This window comes from Cottoperca gobio, chromosome 16 (assembly GCF_900634415.1).
Source record: "Cottoperca gobio chromosome 16, fCotGob3.1, whole genome shotgun sequence".
NCBI classification, from domain to species: Eukaryota; Metazoa; Chordata; class Actinopteri; order Perciformes; family Bovichtidae; genus Cottoperca; species Cottoperca gobio.
The window spans coordinates 478,996-496,495 of NC_041370.1; the positions used below are offsets into that span (position 1 = coordinate 478,996).

At 41.2% G+C, this 17,500-nt stretch overlaps 1 protein-coding gene across 4 annotated transcripts in view; it reads right to left on the reverse strand.

Moving 5' to 3' along the window:
• Positions 1 to 17,500, reverse strand: part of dennd4b (DENN/MADD domain containing 4B) — a 60,358-nt gene that overhangs the window by 27,303 nt on the left and 15,555 nt on the right. For 3 of the 4 annotated variants that reach the window (XM_029450975.1, XM_029450977.1, XM_029450978.1), the window contains exons 2-10: positions 9,835 to 10,176; positions 7,072 to 7,327; positions 6,218 to 6,287; positions 5,505 to 5,674; positions 5,105 to 5,346; positions 4,653 to 4,719; positions 3,363 to 3,421; positions 2,593 to 2,737; positions 782 to 957 (exon numbers count right to left, since the gene is read on the reverse strand). In XM_029450975.1, the coding sequence (XP_029306835.1) occupies positions 782 to 957; positions 2,593 to 2,737; positions 3,363 to 3,421; positions 4,653 to 4,719; positions 5,105 to 5,346; positions 5,505 to 5,674; positions 6,218 to 6,287; positions 7,072 to 7,327; positions 9,835 to 10,157 (1,508 nt within the window). In that variant the 5' untranslated portion in view covers positions 10,158 to 10,176. Of the gene's footprint in view, positions 1 to 781; positions 958 to 2,592; positions 2,738 to 3,362; positions 3,422 to 4,652; positions 4,720 to 5,104; positions 5,347 to 5,504; positions 5,675 to 6,217; positions 6,288 to 7,071; positions 7,328 to 9,834; positions 10,177 to 16,527; positions 17,189 to 17,500 lie in introns of those variants that run through there. The other variant, XM_029450976.1, reaches the window with a different exon arrangement.

Genomic DNA, 17,500 nt, shown 5'->3' on the forward strand with positions numbered 1-17,500 from the left:
CACCCGCCGGCAGGTTTTCTTTAAGAAATCTGCAAAATTAAACCATTTAACAGGATAAACTGTGAAAACTGAAATTATCGTCCGATTATCAAATTTCCAACGGTCCGTAAACACATCATGTGTGACGAACACTTCGTAAAAATAACCAAGTGATATTATTATATTATTATTATTTTAATTTAATTAAATTGAATTATTTATAATTTAACTGTGAAGCCGTTATTGACGCAGCTGAGACCAACAGTCACGTGACAGTGAACAGCTGTTCACACCGAGCACAGAGGAGCTGGTATAAAATAGCTCAATATGTAGAGCAAACATTGGTAACACGTGTAGATAAAAATGTTCTATAAACAGATTCATTTTTCTAATTCTTGTAAAATAAATGATCAAATACATTCAACTTGCATTTGTTCTACTTTTATGATTTATGGCATCAGAACTGAAACAGAACAAATGTTTTAGTCCCGACTGCTGTTTCCATAAAGCTGCAGGACTTTTATGTTGCAGTGACGGGAGCTCGAAACTGCTCGTGATAATAATTACATCAAGTTTTAATAAAGACCAACAAAACACTAAAGTATAAATCAAACAATACTTAAGAATCAAACGCACACTTCTCCTTACAAATACATAATAATTTATTTGAACATGAATGACCTTTAATTGTATATTTATCCATCATGCACCAAGAATACAATTTATTACATCTAAATTCTCTTCCAAAGAGGGATCAGTACGTTAACCCGAGTCCTGCAGTTAAACTCGGTTACAGACTCACTGGAAGATGGTGTTGGTGTCCAGGTCGACACACACCACGTCAGTGGGGGGGTCGTACAGGTCGAAGTAGCTGGAGTGGACGCCCACGATGAAGGGCATCGGCGCCAGCAGCACGTCGGCCATCTGTAGCGGACACAGAGGGATGTAGGGACAGATCCAGCGCAGCGGGAAACTCATCTGGAGAGAGAAATATACAGCTCGTACCAAATACAGCCAGCGTGGTACTCAAGTACCAGATTAAAGTATGAGAATAAAGTACCAGATTAAAGCACCAGATTAAAGTATGAGAATAAAGTACCAGATTAAAGTATGAGAATAAAGTACCAGAATAAAGTACCAGATTAAAGTACCAGAATAAAGTATGAGAATAAAGTACCAGATTAAAGTATGAGAATAAAGTACCAGATTAAAGTACCAGAATAAAGTACCAGATTAAAGTACGAGAATAAAGTACCAGATTAAAGCACCAGATTAAAGTACCAGAATAAAGCACCAGATTAAAGTATGAGAATAAAGTACCAGATTAAAGTATGAGAATAAAGTACCAGATTAAAGTACCAGATTAAAGTACCAGAATAAAGTACCAGAATAAAGTACCAGAATAAAGTATGAGAATAAAGTACCAGATTAAAGTACCAGATTAAAGTATGAGAATAAAGTACCAGATTAAAGTACCAGAATAAAGTACCAGAATAAAGTATGAGAATAAAGTACCAGATTAAAGCACCAGATTAAAGTACCAGAATAAAGCACCAGATTAAAGTATGAGAATAAAGTACCAGATTAAAGTATGAGAATAAAGTACCAGATTAAAGTATGAGAATAAAGTACCAGATTAAAGTATGAGAATAAAGTACCAGAATAAAGTACCAGATTAAAGTACCAGAATAAAGTATGAGAATAAAGTACCAGAATAAAGTACCAGAATAATGTACCAGATTAAAGTACCAGAAGTACCAGATTAAAGTACCAGATTAAGGTACCAGATTAAGGTACCAGATTAAAACACCAGATTAAAGTACCAGAATAAAGTAACAGAAGTACTTTACTTGAGTATTTCCATTTTAAGACACTTCAGGGTTTCTACAGATTTCATTTTTTTACGCTCTCCAGATTTAATTACTTAAAAAAAAGACATTTATAAAACTTCACGTTTTAGCATTTAAGACTAACAATAATTATATATATTGTTTTATAATTATATATAAAATAAATATTTTATTTCTTTATTTATTACTTAGTTCTTTGCTACATTTTGTACTTTTTACGAACATTTATACGAGACCTTTAGTTACTTTGCAGATTCCTATTACTCATAAACAATATAAAATATAAACACAATGCATTGTTATGAATTAAACTATCCAACAGTATATAAAGTCATTAAAATGAGCTCAACACATTACTGACTCAATAATCCAATAATATAATATTTATTATTCTGCCTAGTGAGTACTTTTACTTTTGGTACCTTAAGTATATTTTGATGATTATAATTCTGTACTTTTACAAGTAAAATGTTAAATGCAGGATTTTTAAAGTAGAGAATAAAAGAGTCAAGAAGTTTATTGTTATTAAGACATATACAGCATAATGATATAAAATACAATAACATTTAAATATATATATATATATATATATATATATACTCATACATTAAAGAAAAACAATAAAAAGATTGTATTTCAGTGCTTTCAGAGTTCAGTGCTTCTACACACTGTGGTTACACTTCTTTTACTTGTACCACTTGAGTGTGTGAGTGTGTGTGTGTGAGTGTGTGTGTGTGTGTGTGTGTGTGTGTGTGTGTCTTACAGAGACGAGGGCTTCGCTGACAGAGGTGAGGACGTCGGGGCGGAGCGAGTGCAGCAGCAGTTTGTGTTCGGTGAGGACGGCGAGCAGCAGCGTGCACGCGTTTTCTGGACCGAGGTTCTGAAGCAGCTTCAGGAAGCTCGCACCACTGACACACACACACACACACACACACACACACACACACACACACACACACACACACACACACACACACACACACACACACAATGTAATTACAAGTTAAATATAATAATAAAAATGGTAATTTTGACTCCTATCATAACAATAAAATAAAGTGTGCAAATTCTTTTTATTTAAAATTAAGAATTGATACGATACTGAGAAATAAACATAACTAAAAATACAGAAATCCAAATGGAACTAACTATTATTTTTTATTATCAATTATTTTTAAATAGGAATAAAAATAAAGCAAAAATTAATAAAAAGATATTGGGGGTGAATAAAGTCGTGAGCTCACTTTTAAATCTATATATTTTACATAAAAGTTTTTACTTTACAAATAATACAAAATTAAAAACAGCACACAAATCAAAAATATCCATTTACACATAAATGTCAATTATAGATTAGATCTAACTCTTGTTCAAGTGGAGACATGCTTTTATTGTGAAATTCCTTGGATAAAAGCATTTAAAAATGATTATTATGGACTTGAGTACTTCTTGTGTACTTCTTGAGTACTTCCTGTGTACTTCCTGTGTACTTCCTGTACTTCCTGTGTACTTCCTGTGTAGCAGTAAACTGACCTGAGCGGCAGAGGCGAGGACACCGGCTGGCAGAGCACCAGGTTGTCGTACGGAGAGAGCTGCAACATAAACTCAGTGTTAAAACAGAAAACACACAAACATGTTTTGGCTTCTTAGTGATCCGAGAAGTTATTTATTATTTCATTTGGAACTTGTTTTCATAGTTTAGGTTTAGATTCTTCAGTTATGAGAATATTTTACTCAGAAACTTTATTCCCGGAAGGTGAATATAAATGAAACACGTGAACCACTCGGGTAGTAAAGGGAAGAAGGTCAACGTTCACAGGGAGAGTTTGGATGTTTTGCAGAGGGGTTGTATGAGGTTTTTATAATTCATCCAGACTCCATTAAAAAAAACACTAATTTAACCTCGTAGAACACGGGAGCTGCTGGTGTAACGCTGGCTCCATCTGTTGGTTAGTTTGTGTTGTTGTGTGACTTTAGTGAATCTGAACGAACCCTTTAAAACAACAAAGTCCCTCAAAGACACAAACTAAGTACCTGATAGAAGCAGCGTTACACCAGCAGCTCCTGTTTCTGCAGGTAAAATGACTGTTTTTATCAATGGAGTCTGGTGTCTTTGAAGAGAGATAACGGCTTCAGTTCCTGTCTGGCAGAAAGGTGAAGTGGTAAAATATTCTAAATAAAGCGTACACACGTGTAGCTTCCAGCTGCTACTTCCTGTTTGCTTCTACTGAAGGTGACTTTAGAGAAGTACGACCTCACTGATCATTATAAATAAATGATTTCTCTTTAAAAACAGTGGATTCGAGTGAATCGTCTCCTGTTCACTGATGGATCCAGTTGTTGTAAAGTCTTTGAGTAAAACATTGTTCTAACTAACATTAATGTCCACCAAAATCTCTCTTTAAAATTTAAGGAATTTCAGGTCCAAGCAGGAAACACTTGGAAAATATCGTCCGCCTGCAGGCAGCGCAGAGAACTCACGTCTGAACCCGACCATCAGGGAATTATTGTTTCATTTGAAGAGTCATAACAAATGTTGTCAATTAATGGACGCTTCTGATTGGATGACATTACCAAGTTCATGTTGCGACCAGATCACCGCCTACTTCCTGTTGAAGGAGGAAGTGAAAGATTAAAGTCAGAGGAAGTAAAGGTTTGTGTCGCTTCCTCTGAACCTGGATTATAAAACCTGTCACGTCAGATAAACAGATGTTGGGAAGCCGTTTGATGAAAACTCAAGCGCAGTTTTCGTGCGCAGACTTTGAAAGTCGCATATTATTTTTCCTGACGAGGACGAGACGTCCCAGACGGTCGAGTGTGTACCTGAACGAGGATGCGAGGACGCTGAGGGGAAGGAAACGGGACGTTGTGCATGAAGCTGGAGACGTGTCTGCAGAGAGAGAATCAACCAAATTATTCAATATGATGTCAAATAACAAAGTGATTCATATTTAATCATCACGTCCTCTCAAAAGATGTAATAATACAGTGAAGAACCTTTCATAGAAGAAGAAACAGGAAGTGTGCCATAAATAATGTGGGATAAAACTGGATTAATAGGAAATATAAAATACATACAAAGCATAACGTAAAATAGAAAATCCACTGAATAATATATAATTAAAAATATTTAAATCAGGACCCACATTTGCTGCAGGCACAATCCAAAGGTCTGTTCTCATCTTTTCCACATTAAAGGTCCACACAAAGTGTCCTTCAGTTCATTGTAAGGCGTCACTTCCCCCCATAAACAAGTCATTCATCTGAGCACTGACTTTTCGAGCGGCAGCACGTGGGGACCGGAGATGGAGTATCTGTAGACGAAAGTGAGGAACTTCTGGAAGACGGTGAAGAAGGGCCACTGTGAGAGGACGCAGATGCTCTTCTTCACCTGCAGGCTGCGGTTGGTGATCGGCCGCCGGTCGACGACGCTGAGCAGCCCGAGCCTCACGCTCTGCCGCTCCGACAGCAGCTCCCTGGAGAACGACTCGTAGAACTGGATGGCTGCTCCGTAAACCTGCAGGAGCGAAGTTACAGAAGTGTGATGAGCCAACGAGACACTGTGTACCGCCAGGACCGCCAGTACTTATTAGTGTCTGTGTGTGTGTGTGTGTGTGTGTCTGTGTGTGTCTGTGTCTGTGTCTGTGTCTGTGTGTGTGTGTGTGTGTATGTGACCTTGTCTCCGGAGGCGGAGGTGAGGACGAAGGTGGAGAAGACGGGCAGCTGGTACTTGGTGTTCAGAGGCCAGCTCTCCACGGTGACGCCCATCGGCAGACAGAAGACCGGCACCGACTCCGGCAGAGGAAACGCCTCCAGGTCCTCCTGCGGGTAGCGGCTGATCAGATCTGCAGACGCACACGTCAGTCCACTTCAACACGCTCATATACTTCATACTTTAAGATGCTAAGTCCCTGTCATTGTTTTAAATTGTACTTAATAAAATAAAACAATCCCTACGATGGCTCCTTTACGCCATCGTAGGTCTTCACACACAGTCTTCACGGAGCGGGGGGGGGGAGATTTGTTTCAAGAAATCCAGAAACAAAATCACAAATTTATGAGAAAGAAACTTGAATATTATAAAGTCACAGCTCCATTAGTGCTTTTAAAAGACTAAATGTAACAATGATTGTTGTCTGCGTGTCACAGATCTCATCTTAAATGTATTTTATCTTTAAATGACAAAGACATTTCTTTTGGCTTTATTTTGAAAACCGGACAAAGTCACACGTGTATCCTTCCTGTCCGAGCACAGGGCGTAGATTCACCTCGCTGCTGACCTGACCATCTCTGTGGTACACATTTCAGATTTAAACGGATCGAAGTTGAAAAACACAGTTTTATTTCTTTGGTGTTTTCGTGGCGGCGCTGCAGGAGAAGATACTCACTGGCTTTGTACAGCAGCGCGTTGGCTTTGGCCACAGCTCGCTTGTAGCAGACGTACAGAGCCGGACCCCACTAGGGACAAACAACACACAGCTGTGAGACACTCCTCTGCAGGGGCCACCATTTTTAAAGAACATTTATATTTCACAAGCAGAGTTCTTAATATAAAAAGTCTAAAATAAATTCTTAAATATGTTAAATTGTTATTTTCTTTATTTCTAAACACATGAATCAAACATTTATGTAAATGTCACAGTGTTAACAAGCCTGCGAGATGTTTGATGAAGATGAAGATTTGTTTTTATTCCCTTTTATTAATTTTAATTTGAGTCTTGAATCCCTGAAAGACTTTTATTGTGAAATACCTTCAGGAAGTTTGTATGGAGGACGGAAGCTGCCAAAAAAATAAAAAAATACCTAAAAGGACTGAATAAATTTACAAATACATTTAAAATTAATAAATTAATAATAATAATAATAATAATAATAATGAATTAAGGAAAAGTATATAAATAAATGCATAAGAGAAAAAAAATGGTATGTTAAAAAAACACATGTATTTAAATAAAAGAGAAAAGTAAATAAATATTTTTTAAAAAGGGTAAATAAATAAAAAAGTAATTTATGCCACATTTATTTTTGAAACATTAAATGGCATTCATTTATTTTATCATTTACTTATTTTTGATTCTGGAAGCTTCCGTCCTCCTTAGTGTTGAGTTTAATTCACACTCATCTCTGCGCTCTAACACTTTAAATACTAACTTCACCATCTTTGTCATTAGAGTACAGCGACCAACAATTACATCTTATCTCCCGACAACAAACAAAGCCACACACGCGCCGCGGTGCTCACCATGCCGGTGTTGAGGTTCTTGTCGACGCGGCAGAAGGTGTGCGGGGCGACCTCTCCTTTGCTGGGCAGCAGCAGGGCGATATCGGTGACGCCCAGTGTGTGGAGGCCCTGCGAGTCCAGAGCCCGCCGGTATGTCAGGAACACCCGGTGAGCCGTCGGGGCGCCGCCGGAGCTCAGGCTGGCCGAGCGGCTGTAGGGCGTCGTCTCGATGACGTACCAGCTCTGCTTCAGCTGCTCCTTCCCCTCATACAGAACCCTGCAGGGACACGTCATTACTTCACAGATGTTCAAAAACAATATGTTCTGCCACTGGGGGTCTCGTAACCCTGGTGACCCACATACGCAATTCTGTCTTTTTAGGCGGCCGGTTGTCTTTAGGGGGAGACAGCAGGTCAACTGTAAACGCCACATTCAAGTTGTGTTCATCATCTGAAAGCTGAGACTCTGAAGATTCATTTCATAGAACACCTTTTCATTCAGATATGTTGAGAGATCAAGGGACCCCTGCGAACATGGCAATGCCCGTTTCTCCATCGCCAAATTTGAGCCTAACTTTGGAGATTTATTTAGCGTTCATCGCGACAAGCTAGCACGACATGACACGGTCGAAGGCTTTCCAGTTTCATATGATGTCAGTATCTTCTCTTTAGCTTTAAAAATAAATACAGCCTTTAAAAAGACAGTGAAGTTGACCGAGGTGAGCTCTGAGGTTTCACTAAAACAGTAGAAGCTGGAGTTTGGTGCAGCAGCAGTGCATCATGGGAGTTCTTCTCTACTCACTTACTGGGCAGGTAATATTCCACGTCAGGATAATAAATGTAGAAACGGTGAAGAACACACACAGAGGACGGAGATAGCAGTGAGACGGCTCTCTTCCCTCTTGTCCGGTGACCGATGTGCAGAACCGATCGGTTCGTTGAATCCAACACGGAGCTGAAGACGAAGTTTATGAGCTGAAGCGCAAACGATCCTGCGACGGGAGTTTAGTTGGGAGGCATTAGAGCAGGGGTGGGGAACCTCAGGCCTCCGGGCCGTATACGGCCCGCGAGACCATTTGATCCAGACCTCGAGGTAATTCGTAAAACTCACGCAAAAATAATACACTAGAGAAAAAAACGGCAATTTTTTAAACGGCCGATTGACTGGCCAATGTCAGGGTCCATGAACACAACACGAGCGGAACGTGTCATCGCGTGGGCATGTCAATAAACTTCAATTTTTCACTTTCCAGGAGAAATGGACGAACGATTATTTCTTTGAGGAAGTTAAAGGCCAGTGAGTCGAGTTTGTGCGGACGCGCTTGCGGTGAAACACGAGACATCTCAAACTGCACGAGCTGAGAGGACGAGTGTTTGGAGAAAGTTAACGCTCTTCGTGGAGTTCGGCCCAACAAGCAGCTCTCTGCAGAGCGGAACATACAAACATGGAGAGATAGAGCGGTAGACCCCCCCACCAAGAACACACTGTTCCACCACTGCTGTGCAGTTATCACTGCCATGTGCAATACTCACTTTATTTATATCACTTGTACTTATATTATTATTCTATTTAATTATTGTGTTCTGCCTTTTTACTTCATGTTCTTCTGCTGTGACGAGATAAATGTCCCCGCTGTGGGACTAATAAAGGATTTATAATAAAACAAAGATACAGAATGAAATGAACGAGCTGCTCTTAAAGACAACGTGCAGAGGTTATGAGTTCAAGAATTAGTACGGCCCTCGAAGGATGTTGTAAAAAGAAAATGGCCCTTGACATGAAAAAGGTCCCCCCCCCCTGTGATAGAGGATGTAACAAAACTCAAGATTCATTTATTTAAATAAAGATTAAACATGATTCCTTTTTCTAAATAAAACATTTGTCTAGAAGAAGTTAAACGTGACTTCAGGAGGATCTCTGACACTGCTGATCATCCCGACTGATCGAATCCTGTATATATAATCTGACTTCACCTGGTGAGCTCAGATAATCTGATCTAACGTCAAAGGATTCGTCTCATTATCCTCCAACACAAGCGTAATCCAGAGTAATTAAACAGTTAAACATGAAGGAGACAATAGAGAGAGTGTGTGTGTGAGACAACACGCCACTGCGTTACATAATCCTCCGTGTTATATAACTTTAATATGCATCACATCACTGGACCTGGTTGTGTCTGACAGCAGAACTGATGTTATTTACAGTAAGTGTGTGTGTGTGTGTGTGTGACTTTAATATTAATGATAAATTCCTTTAGTTTATCTTCGCTGCCACAGAAGAGACAGAAGAGGAGGGAACATGAACAAGAAATGTTTTAACTGTTAGCTTTGAATATAAAATGTTTCCTCCTCGGACACGACAGGCGGATTATTCATCCCTTCATCACATCATGTGATCATCAGACACTGAGGCTCTACTTTCTGCAGGGGTGTGGTCGGGCTGCACAACGTAACATTATGATCATTATGATTATATGATCATCATATAAAACGACTTTTGAAACATCGTGCATTTATTGAACTTAAATAATAAATAAAAATAATAACAGTGGAAATTAATTGCAATTAATTAAATTACATTAAATTGTGATATTGTCACACATACCTTTAAAATGGATTTTGTTGTTGAATAGATTTTAAATGTTTGAATATTTTAAATGAAATGTTTATTCACGTAACTGTAACCGTGGTGCTGGCTGAAGCTTAAAGGTTTAAAACCTTTACGGCTCTCGAGTGTGAAGTCAGAGAGCAAAGTTCAGAACCAGAGAGAGTCGGTGCGTCTCACCCGAGGTCCAGTATGGGCGGTTTGTCTCGCCCCCGGCGGTAGCACAGGTACAGGTGAGGGTTGTTGATGAGGCCGGCGCTCAGCTCGGCGGAGTGTCCGCCCAGCGTCTTCTCGATGCAGGTGAAGCCCTCCGGCACCTCCTCCCCGAGGCCGCGGGCGATCACCGCCAGGTCCGTCACCGACTCCACCGCTCGGCTGGAGGAAGAGGAGGAGGTGGAGGAGGAGGTTTTGCCATCCTCGTCCAGGGGCCTCCAGGGTCCCGCAGGGTCGAGACCTGCCACTACAAAGTAGTCCACCAGCTGGGGACATTTCTCCTCCGTCATGCCGCCTGTCTGTCCTCCACTGCAGAGAGAGAGAGAGAGAGACAGAGAGAGAGACAGAGAGAGAGAGAGAGAGAGAGAGAGAGAGAGAGAGAGAGAGAGAGAGAGAGAGAGAGAGAGAGAGAGAGAGAGAGAGAGAGAGAGAGAGAGAGAGAGAGAGAGAAGAGAGAGAGAGAGAGAGAGAGAGAGAGAGAGAGAGAGAGAGAGAGAGAAGAGAGAGAGAAGAGAGAGGAAGAGAGAGAGAGAGAGAGAGAGAGAGAAGAGAGAGAGAGAGACAGAGAGAGAGACAGAGAGAGAGACAGAGAGAGAGAAGAGAGAGAGAAGAGAGAGAGAGGAGAGAGAGAGAGACAGAGAGAGAGACAGAGACAGAGACAGAGAGAGAGAGAGAGAGAGACAGAGGACAGAGGACAGAGAGAGAGACAGAGACAGAGAGAAGAGAGAGAGAGAGAGAGAGAGAGAGAGAGAGACAGAGAGAGAGAGAGAGACAGAGAGAGAGAGAGAGACAGAGAGACAGAGAGAGAGAGAGAGAGAGAGACAGAGACAGCATCAATATTCAAATATCTGGGTCTGAGGACAGAGGGTCTGAGGACAGAGGTCTAAAGACAGAGGGTCTAAGGACAGAGGGTGTAAGGACAGAGGGTCTAAGGACAGAGGGTCTGAGGACAGAGGGTCTAAGGACAGAGGGTCTAAAGACAGAGGGTCTAAGGACAGAGGGTCTGAGGACAGAGGGTCTGAGGACAGAGGGTCTAAGGACAGAGGGTCTAAGGACAGAGGGTCTAAGGACAGAGGGTCTAAAGACAGAGGGTCTAAGGACAGAGGGTCTAAAGACAGAGGGTCTAAGGACAGAGGGTCTAAGGACAGAGGGTCTAAGGACAGAGGGTCTGAGGACAGAGGGTCTAAGGACAGAGGGTCTAAGGACAGAGGGTCTAAAGACAGAGGGTCTAAGGACAGAGGGTCTGAGGACAGAGGGTCTGAGGACAGAGGGTCTAAGGACAGAGGGTCTAAGGACAGAGGGTCTAAGGACAGAGGGGTCTGAGGACAGAGGGTCTAAGGACAGAGGGTCTAAGGACAGAGGGTCTAAAGACAGAGGGTCTAAGGACAGAGGGTCTGAGGACAGAGGGTCTGAGGACAGAGGGTCTAAGGACAGAGGGTCTAAGGACAGAGGGTCTAAAGACAGAGGGTCTAAGGACAGAGGGTCTAAGGACAGAGGGTCTGAGGACAGAGGGTCTGAGGACAGAGGGTCTAAGGACAGAGGGTCTAAGGACAGAGGGTCTAAGGACAGAGGGTCTAAGGACAGAGGGTCTAAGGACAGAGGGTCTAAAGACAGAGGGTCTAAGGACAGAGGGTCTAAGGACAGAGGGTCTAAGGACAGAGGGTCTGAGGACAGAGGGTCTAAGGACAGAGGGTCTAAAGACAGAGGGTCTAAGGACAGAGGGTCTAAGGACAGAGGGTCTAAGGACAGAGGGTCTAAAGACAGAGGGTCTAAGGACAGAGGGTCTAAAGACAGAGGGTCTAAGGACAGAGGGTCTGAGGACAGAGGGTCTAAGGACAGAGGGTCTAAAGACAGAGGGTCTAAGGACAGAGGGTCTAAGGACAGAGGGTCTAAGGACAGAGGGTCTAAGGACAGAGGGTCTAAAGACAGAGGGTCTAAGGACAGAGGGTCTAAAGACAGAGGGTCTAAGGACAGAGGGTCTAAGGACAGAGGGTGTTGTATCCTGTACAGTCTGTAAACACTGAGACAAATGTATAATTTGTGATATTGGGCTCTATAAATAAATTGATTTGATTTGAACATTCAAGTTTAAAAAACTGATTTCAGATTCATGACACACACCCCACATACACACACTTATAATATTTACAGGTAAAAAAGATCATTTTGAATTGAAGAGATAAATCACAGCGATAGATAAGACACAGACGGGTGGTGTGTGTGTGTGTGTGTGTGTGTGTGTTTGTGTGTGTGTGTGTACTGAGCAGTTTGTTATAAATAGCATGTGTGCAGTGATGCTGCGAGACGCTGAAAGCACTCTTATGTAACATTAAATGTCCGTTGCCCTCTCTCACCCTCCATCCTCTTTCTTCTTCTCTCTAAAGAATGTTGACAGAAGCTGGAGGGGAATAACCCGACTGACAGGCAGAGCGGGGACGTGACTGAATGAATCAGAGAGCTCACGCCATCTTGTTGAATTTAAACTGAAAAACATTCAAATGTTGTGCAGAAGTGTCAGATATTGTTCAATCCACGGCCTCCTGGATTAACACCATGGCGGGGAGTGAGCGGCGTGCGGAGGGTTTACCGTGGAAGTCCTTGATGTATCGTCGCCGTATTTACTTCACACTAATCTCTACACTTCCAGTACAGAGTGCCACTGCTGCATCATGGGTAAATCCCTGCAGCTCACACACATCCAGCTTGAAACACTAAATGTAAACAGGAGTCATCCTGTTACACCTGCACAGGTGACTCAACCAGAGACTCTGTGAGAAGTTCAATCATTATGTATTTACTAATCACTAAAACCTTTGAATAATGAAACTATCAAATAGACTGTTTGGTTAGAAAGCTTCACTAACTAAATAACCAACGAGGTTAAACCACTTTGTTTATTTAACTATTCCTCTCGGAGGGTGTCGCTAATCCTTTAGCATTTTCCATTCACTTACATGGTGCGGTTAGCATTAGCTTTTCTATGGCAAACTTTTAAAGCTCATCATCCACAACCTGTCGTCTGCTAGTCGGATTTCTTTGTGATAAAAAGGCACATTTAACAGCATTACATTGGCATTCAAATAAATAAAAACTAATATAATATATAATATAGAACAAGCTTTTAGATTAATGCATTTCTAAGAACAAGGAGAATAAAGACGAGCAGAGACTGTGCAGGAGCGTGGACGCACGCAGGAGCCACGTTCGTCCTGAGTTACTCAGTGGAGCATGAACTGGAGTATAAAATTACTCAGATCTTCTGTAAGTCAACAGGAGGAAGTATTTGCATGGCCCCATGGCGTCACATGACTGGCGTGGAAGTTGTAGTTCCATGTTTGGCCACTAGAGGAACTGGCGCTCTACAAGGAGGCTGGATGTCAACACACAGAGCGGATGAAGACACTGACGATGTAATGTCACTAAAAGACGGAGACGGAATCAGCTGCATCAAGTCTGGCTTCAGAGTTTTCCTATAAAATAAATCTGTCAGGAACACGTTGGGTTAACGAGCTCCGCTGGTGAACCGGTGCTGTGTGGATTTCACTGGATAATAAAAACACTTGCTGCTGATATGTTCAAACGTTTCCTTCCTATGAACCAGTTACTTTTTCCAGCGGGGGGACGATCCACCCATCATCACGGGGGAAAGTGAGCGAGACACAGAATAGAAAGTGGAACGAACAAGGGGGGGGGTCAAAGGTCAGCAGGCAAACAGGAAGAAGACTGGCAGCCTGTTTCCTGTTGATCGATGACTTCCTGGTGACACAGCAGCGTTATCGCTTTAACAACACAAACGTTCTTCAGTTGTACATTTAAAGCTTCTGAGACAGATTTAAACATCTACACATATAATACATTATAATAATATATATATATAAACATCCTACAGTGTTGCATGAGCATGGTGGAATATTTAACAACAAGTAGTTCATGTGATGTGGACACGTTTCATCTTATGGAAGGAAAGAAAAGGCTGAGAGTGAACACAGACGATACACACTCGATGTGCCACATGTTCAGAAACTGTTATATATATATATTAATATATTATTATATTGTTATCGTGCAGTGAGCCTCGTTATGCACATCAGTCTCGTCAGTGGTGGAAGAAGTATTCAGATTACTGAAGGCCTCTGCAAACAGGACTTACTATAAACACATACGATCTGAGAAGATAAAAGTTTGTCACTATTAGAAAACGTCGCTCGAAAACAGCTCAGCACATTTCTCATGACTGTGGGGGCGTGGTCAGACAACGCTTGATTGATAGCTCCCTTTCAGATCATTAAAACCTTTCAACCAAATGTTCACGACTTGGTTAGAAACAAACTAGTGCAGCCGCCGAAATCTGTTTTTATTCAACAAATCGTTTTAGCATTTTCCATCCACTTACATGGAACGGTTAGCGTTAGCTTCTCTATGCACAACCTTTAGAGCTCAAGCCCAAGCAGACCAGGGTGGATCACCCGTGTCCGTGTTTTTATAGATCCATGTATCTCACATCTTTAGTGATATTCACATCCAGCTGAGTTCAACGCGAGAAGAAAGTTCAGTTTCTATATCACCCAAAGTTTAAAGACAGAAAATTATGTGAAAGGTTAATAAATCAGGAGGTTTCACTTCTCGTCTCAAACTAACACACAGTTGGTGTAAAGAACTATAACACACACAAATACAGTTCACCGTCAGAGTCGAGGCAAAACATGAGAACACCAAGTTCAGCTGAAACAGCCGATCTCATCACAATCACTTCCCTTTTCTAATGGAGCAACAATGGAAACCACACAACCACACACACACACACACACACACACACACACACACACTTCTTTTTCAGCAAAGAGACGAGTCGGCTGAATCTTTCTAAATATAAAACATATATCTAATATAAGGTTTATTTTGCAGATTTGTATAAGTTTATTACCTTTAACATTCACTACATATAAACATCTGATCACATGTGAATTGTAAATGTACACACATTTACATTAATGATACGAGATAATACAACAATAAAGAGTTTTGTTTATAGTTTTATGGAAAGTCATATTTAAGACTTTTTTTAAAGGCACAAAAATTGATTTGTAAATGAATTATTTTGAGGTTTTAATAATTGCAACGTCAGAGAAATTAATTCATAAACTTCTACATGTCGGAGCATTTAGGACTTTTGAAAGATTGATTTCTGACATTTTAATACCAAAATTCAAGTTTTATTCTTAGATTATAAATGAACTTTTTAAGGTACTTCTGCACATATATGATTCATGAAGTGCGTTTATTATTTCATTATTATGTTTATTCTTCTTTTGTTCAGTCTATTGTCTTTATTATTATTTATGAAACAAAGACAAATGTTCTGCGCTGGCGTGACGATAAAGTCGTCTTATCTTCTACTAACTGTCAGACACTAAACAGAAATGTTCATGTATTAATAAGTAAGTAATAAGTATTTGAGTTAATAACAAAGTTTAGGCAGGTAGTTGTTTTTAAACTACAGCTTTAAGCTTTGAAAACGTTCTTCAGCTTCAGTCGTCGTAGAAAAGGAAGCGAGTCGCCCGACAGGAAGTTGTTCTCAACTCCAATGTTGCCGTTATAAATAATAACAGCTGCTGAAACCTGCGCTCAACCGCAGCGGTGGTTCCCCCAAAGAAAACTCTTCCGTTTGTGAAACCTTCATTTGCTTCAGCACCATCTTTAAAACAACAGCGTTTCTCTGTAAAGGACGTTACTGATGACGGCGGCGTGTGAACGCTGTGACTGTCCAGGTGCAGCCTCGTTAAAGTCACAACAAATATAGAAACCTCCATTATTCAAGTCACGTCTGCTGCTTTGACCCTCTTTTTAAACGTGTTGATGTAATACCAGTTATGTTCCTAAAATAATCATACTACAAGAAGTTCATTAAAAACATGTAAATGGGAGTTTCCGATAAATAACTTTCCTATTTTGCATAAGATAGTTAACTTCCATGTGATCGGGACGTCGGGTTGATGATGACAGAAAATCAGATTGTGGTTGAAACGTAGAAAACACGAAGAACAAACTAAACTGTACGTATTTAAAAAGTCGCAGTTTGATTTGTTTTACAGTTCTGAGGTTGTTGTTTAGTATGAGACACTGAAGGCACCGTGCTGTATTCCACCTTTTCATTTAGATTAAGTGTCCCTGTCACAGCGGGGAGGGGGGGGGGCGTCCTTTCAGAAACATAAATGCCTGGTGGTGTTGTAAAAACCCAGAGAACGATTCCACGATTCTAAATACTGAATCGATACCGCGGTAAAAGCATAAACCCTCACGTACTGCAACACACACTTTATTACGTTCGGACACGAGTCAGAGTTCATCTAATATCTGTTTTATATGTGAAACATCTTCAGACAACTTGAATAAGTTTCTCTCCAAAAACTACATTTTACAAGATTACATTTGAACACATCATGATGACGTTAAACTTTCCAAAACGAACAACACGTTCTTGATGTTCTGAGCGTGTTGCTACCACATTGGACTTTACATTCCTCTTGAAGTTTCCAGCTCCTCATGTTAATATTTCCCACAGATATCGAGCTTATTATCAAACTAAACAAACTACATTTATTTCTACAGCGAAACTTTCCCTCGTCTTGTTGCAGCTGTCTCAAGTCGTGTGTGTCCTACCTGAGAAGCTGTCAGTCTGTAGGTCTAGTTCTGACCGTTAGTTTGAAAAGCTGCTACAGGAAGTCAGTGGTGCTGTGAGGGGGAAGAAGAAGAGCTTTCCATTTCCTCCATCAGCGTGTGAAAAGTGCAGCAGAGCACGAAGACGCAGCTTTTTACTGAATAGTGAAGGTGACATCTCCACCACGAAACACTGCAGGGAGGTGTGTTTATCGGTGTGTGTGTGTGTGTGTGTGTGTGTGTGTGTGTGTGTGTGTGTGTGTTTATCTGTGTATGAGATGGCACGGGTGGGGAGGGAGGGGGGAGGAGACCACAACCGCTCTTTTGTCTCCTCTGGGTGTCACGGCAACGCAGCATCGCACACACCAGCGACTGACATAGTCTCTCATTGTAGTGACATCACTGTCACATGATCAGCTGCCACAGAGCGGACAGAATAACAGAAACGCCTGCACACGTCACATTATTACACCTGATATCTGTGCAGACAAACTTTCTTCCGTTTTAACTTTAAAGTAACGATGAGGAACTTCTAAAGGGTTCTGATGAAAGATATTTCATACTGATGTCTCTATAGAGCGCAGCAGGGATGATGTACTTTTGTAGGCCGACCCTGAAGGCAGCATCACACTGGGTCCCTCCACAGAACACCAACGGGAAGTTTCCATTAGATTTTATATTATTGTATTTCTCTATCTCACTTCATATACAACACAGGACTGATGACACCATGACAGGAGAGAGAGGAAACGTTACCTTCAGGAACATTACACATGTCTCTGTCTCACTACATATACAACACAGGACTGATGACACCATGACAGGAGAGAGAGGAAAAGTTACCTTCAGGGACATTACACATGTGTCTGTCTCACTACATATACAACACAGGACTTATGACACCATGACAGGAGAGAGGAAACGTTACCTTCAGGGACATTACACATCTCTCTGTCTCACTACATATACAACACAG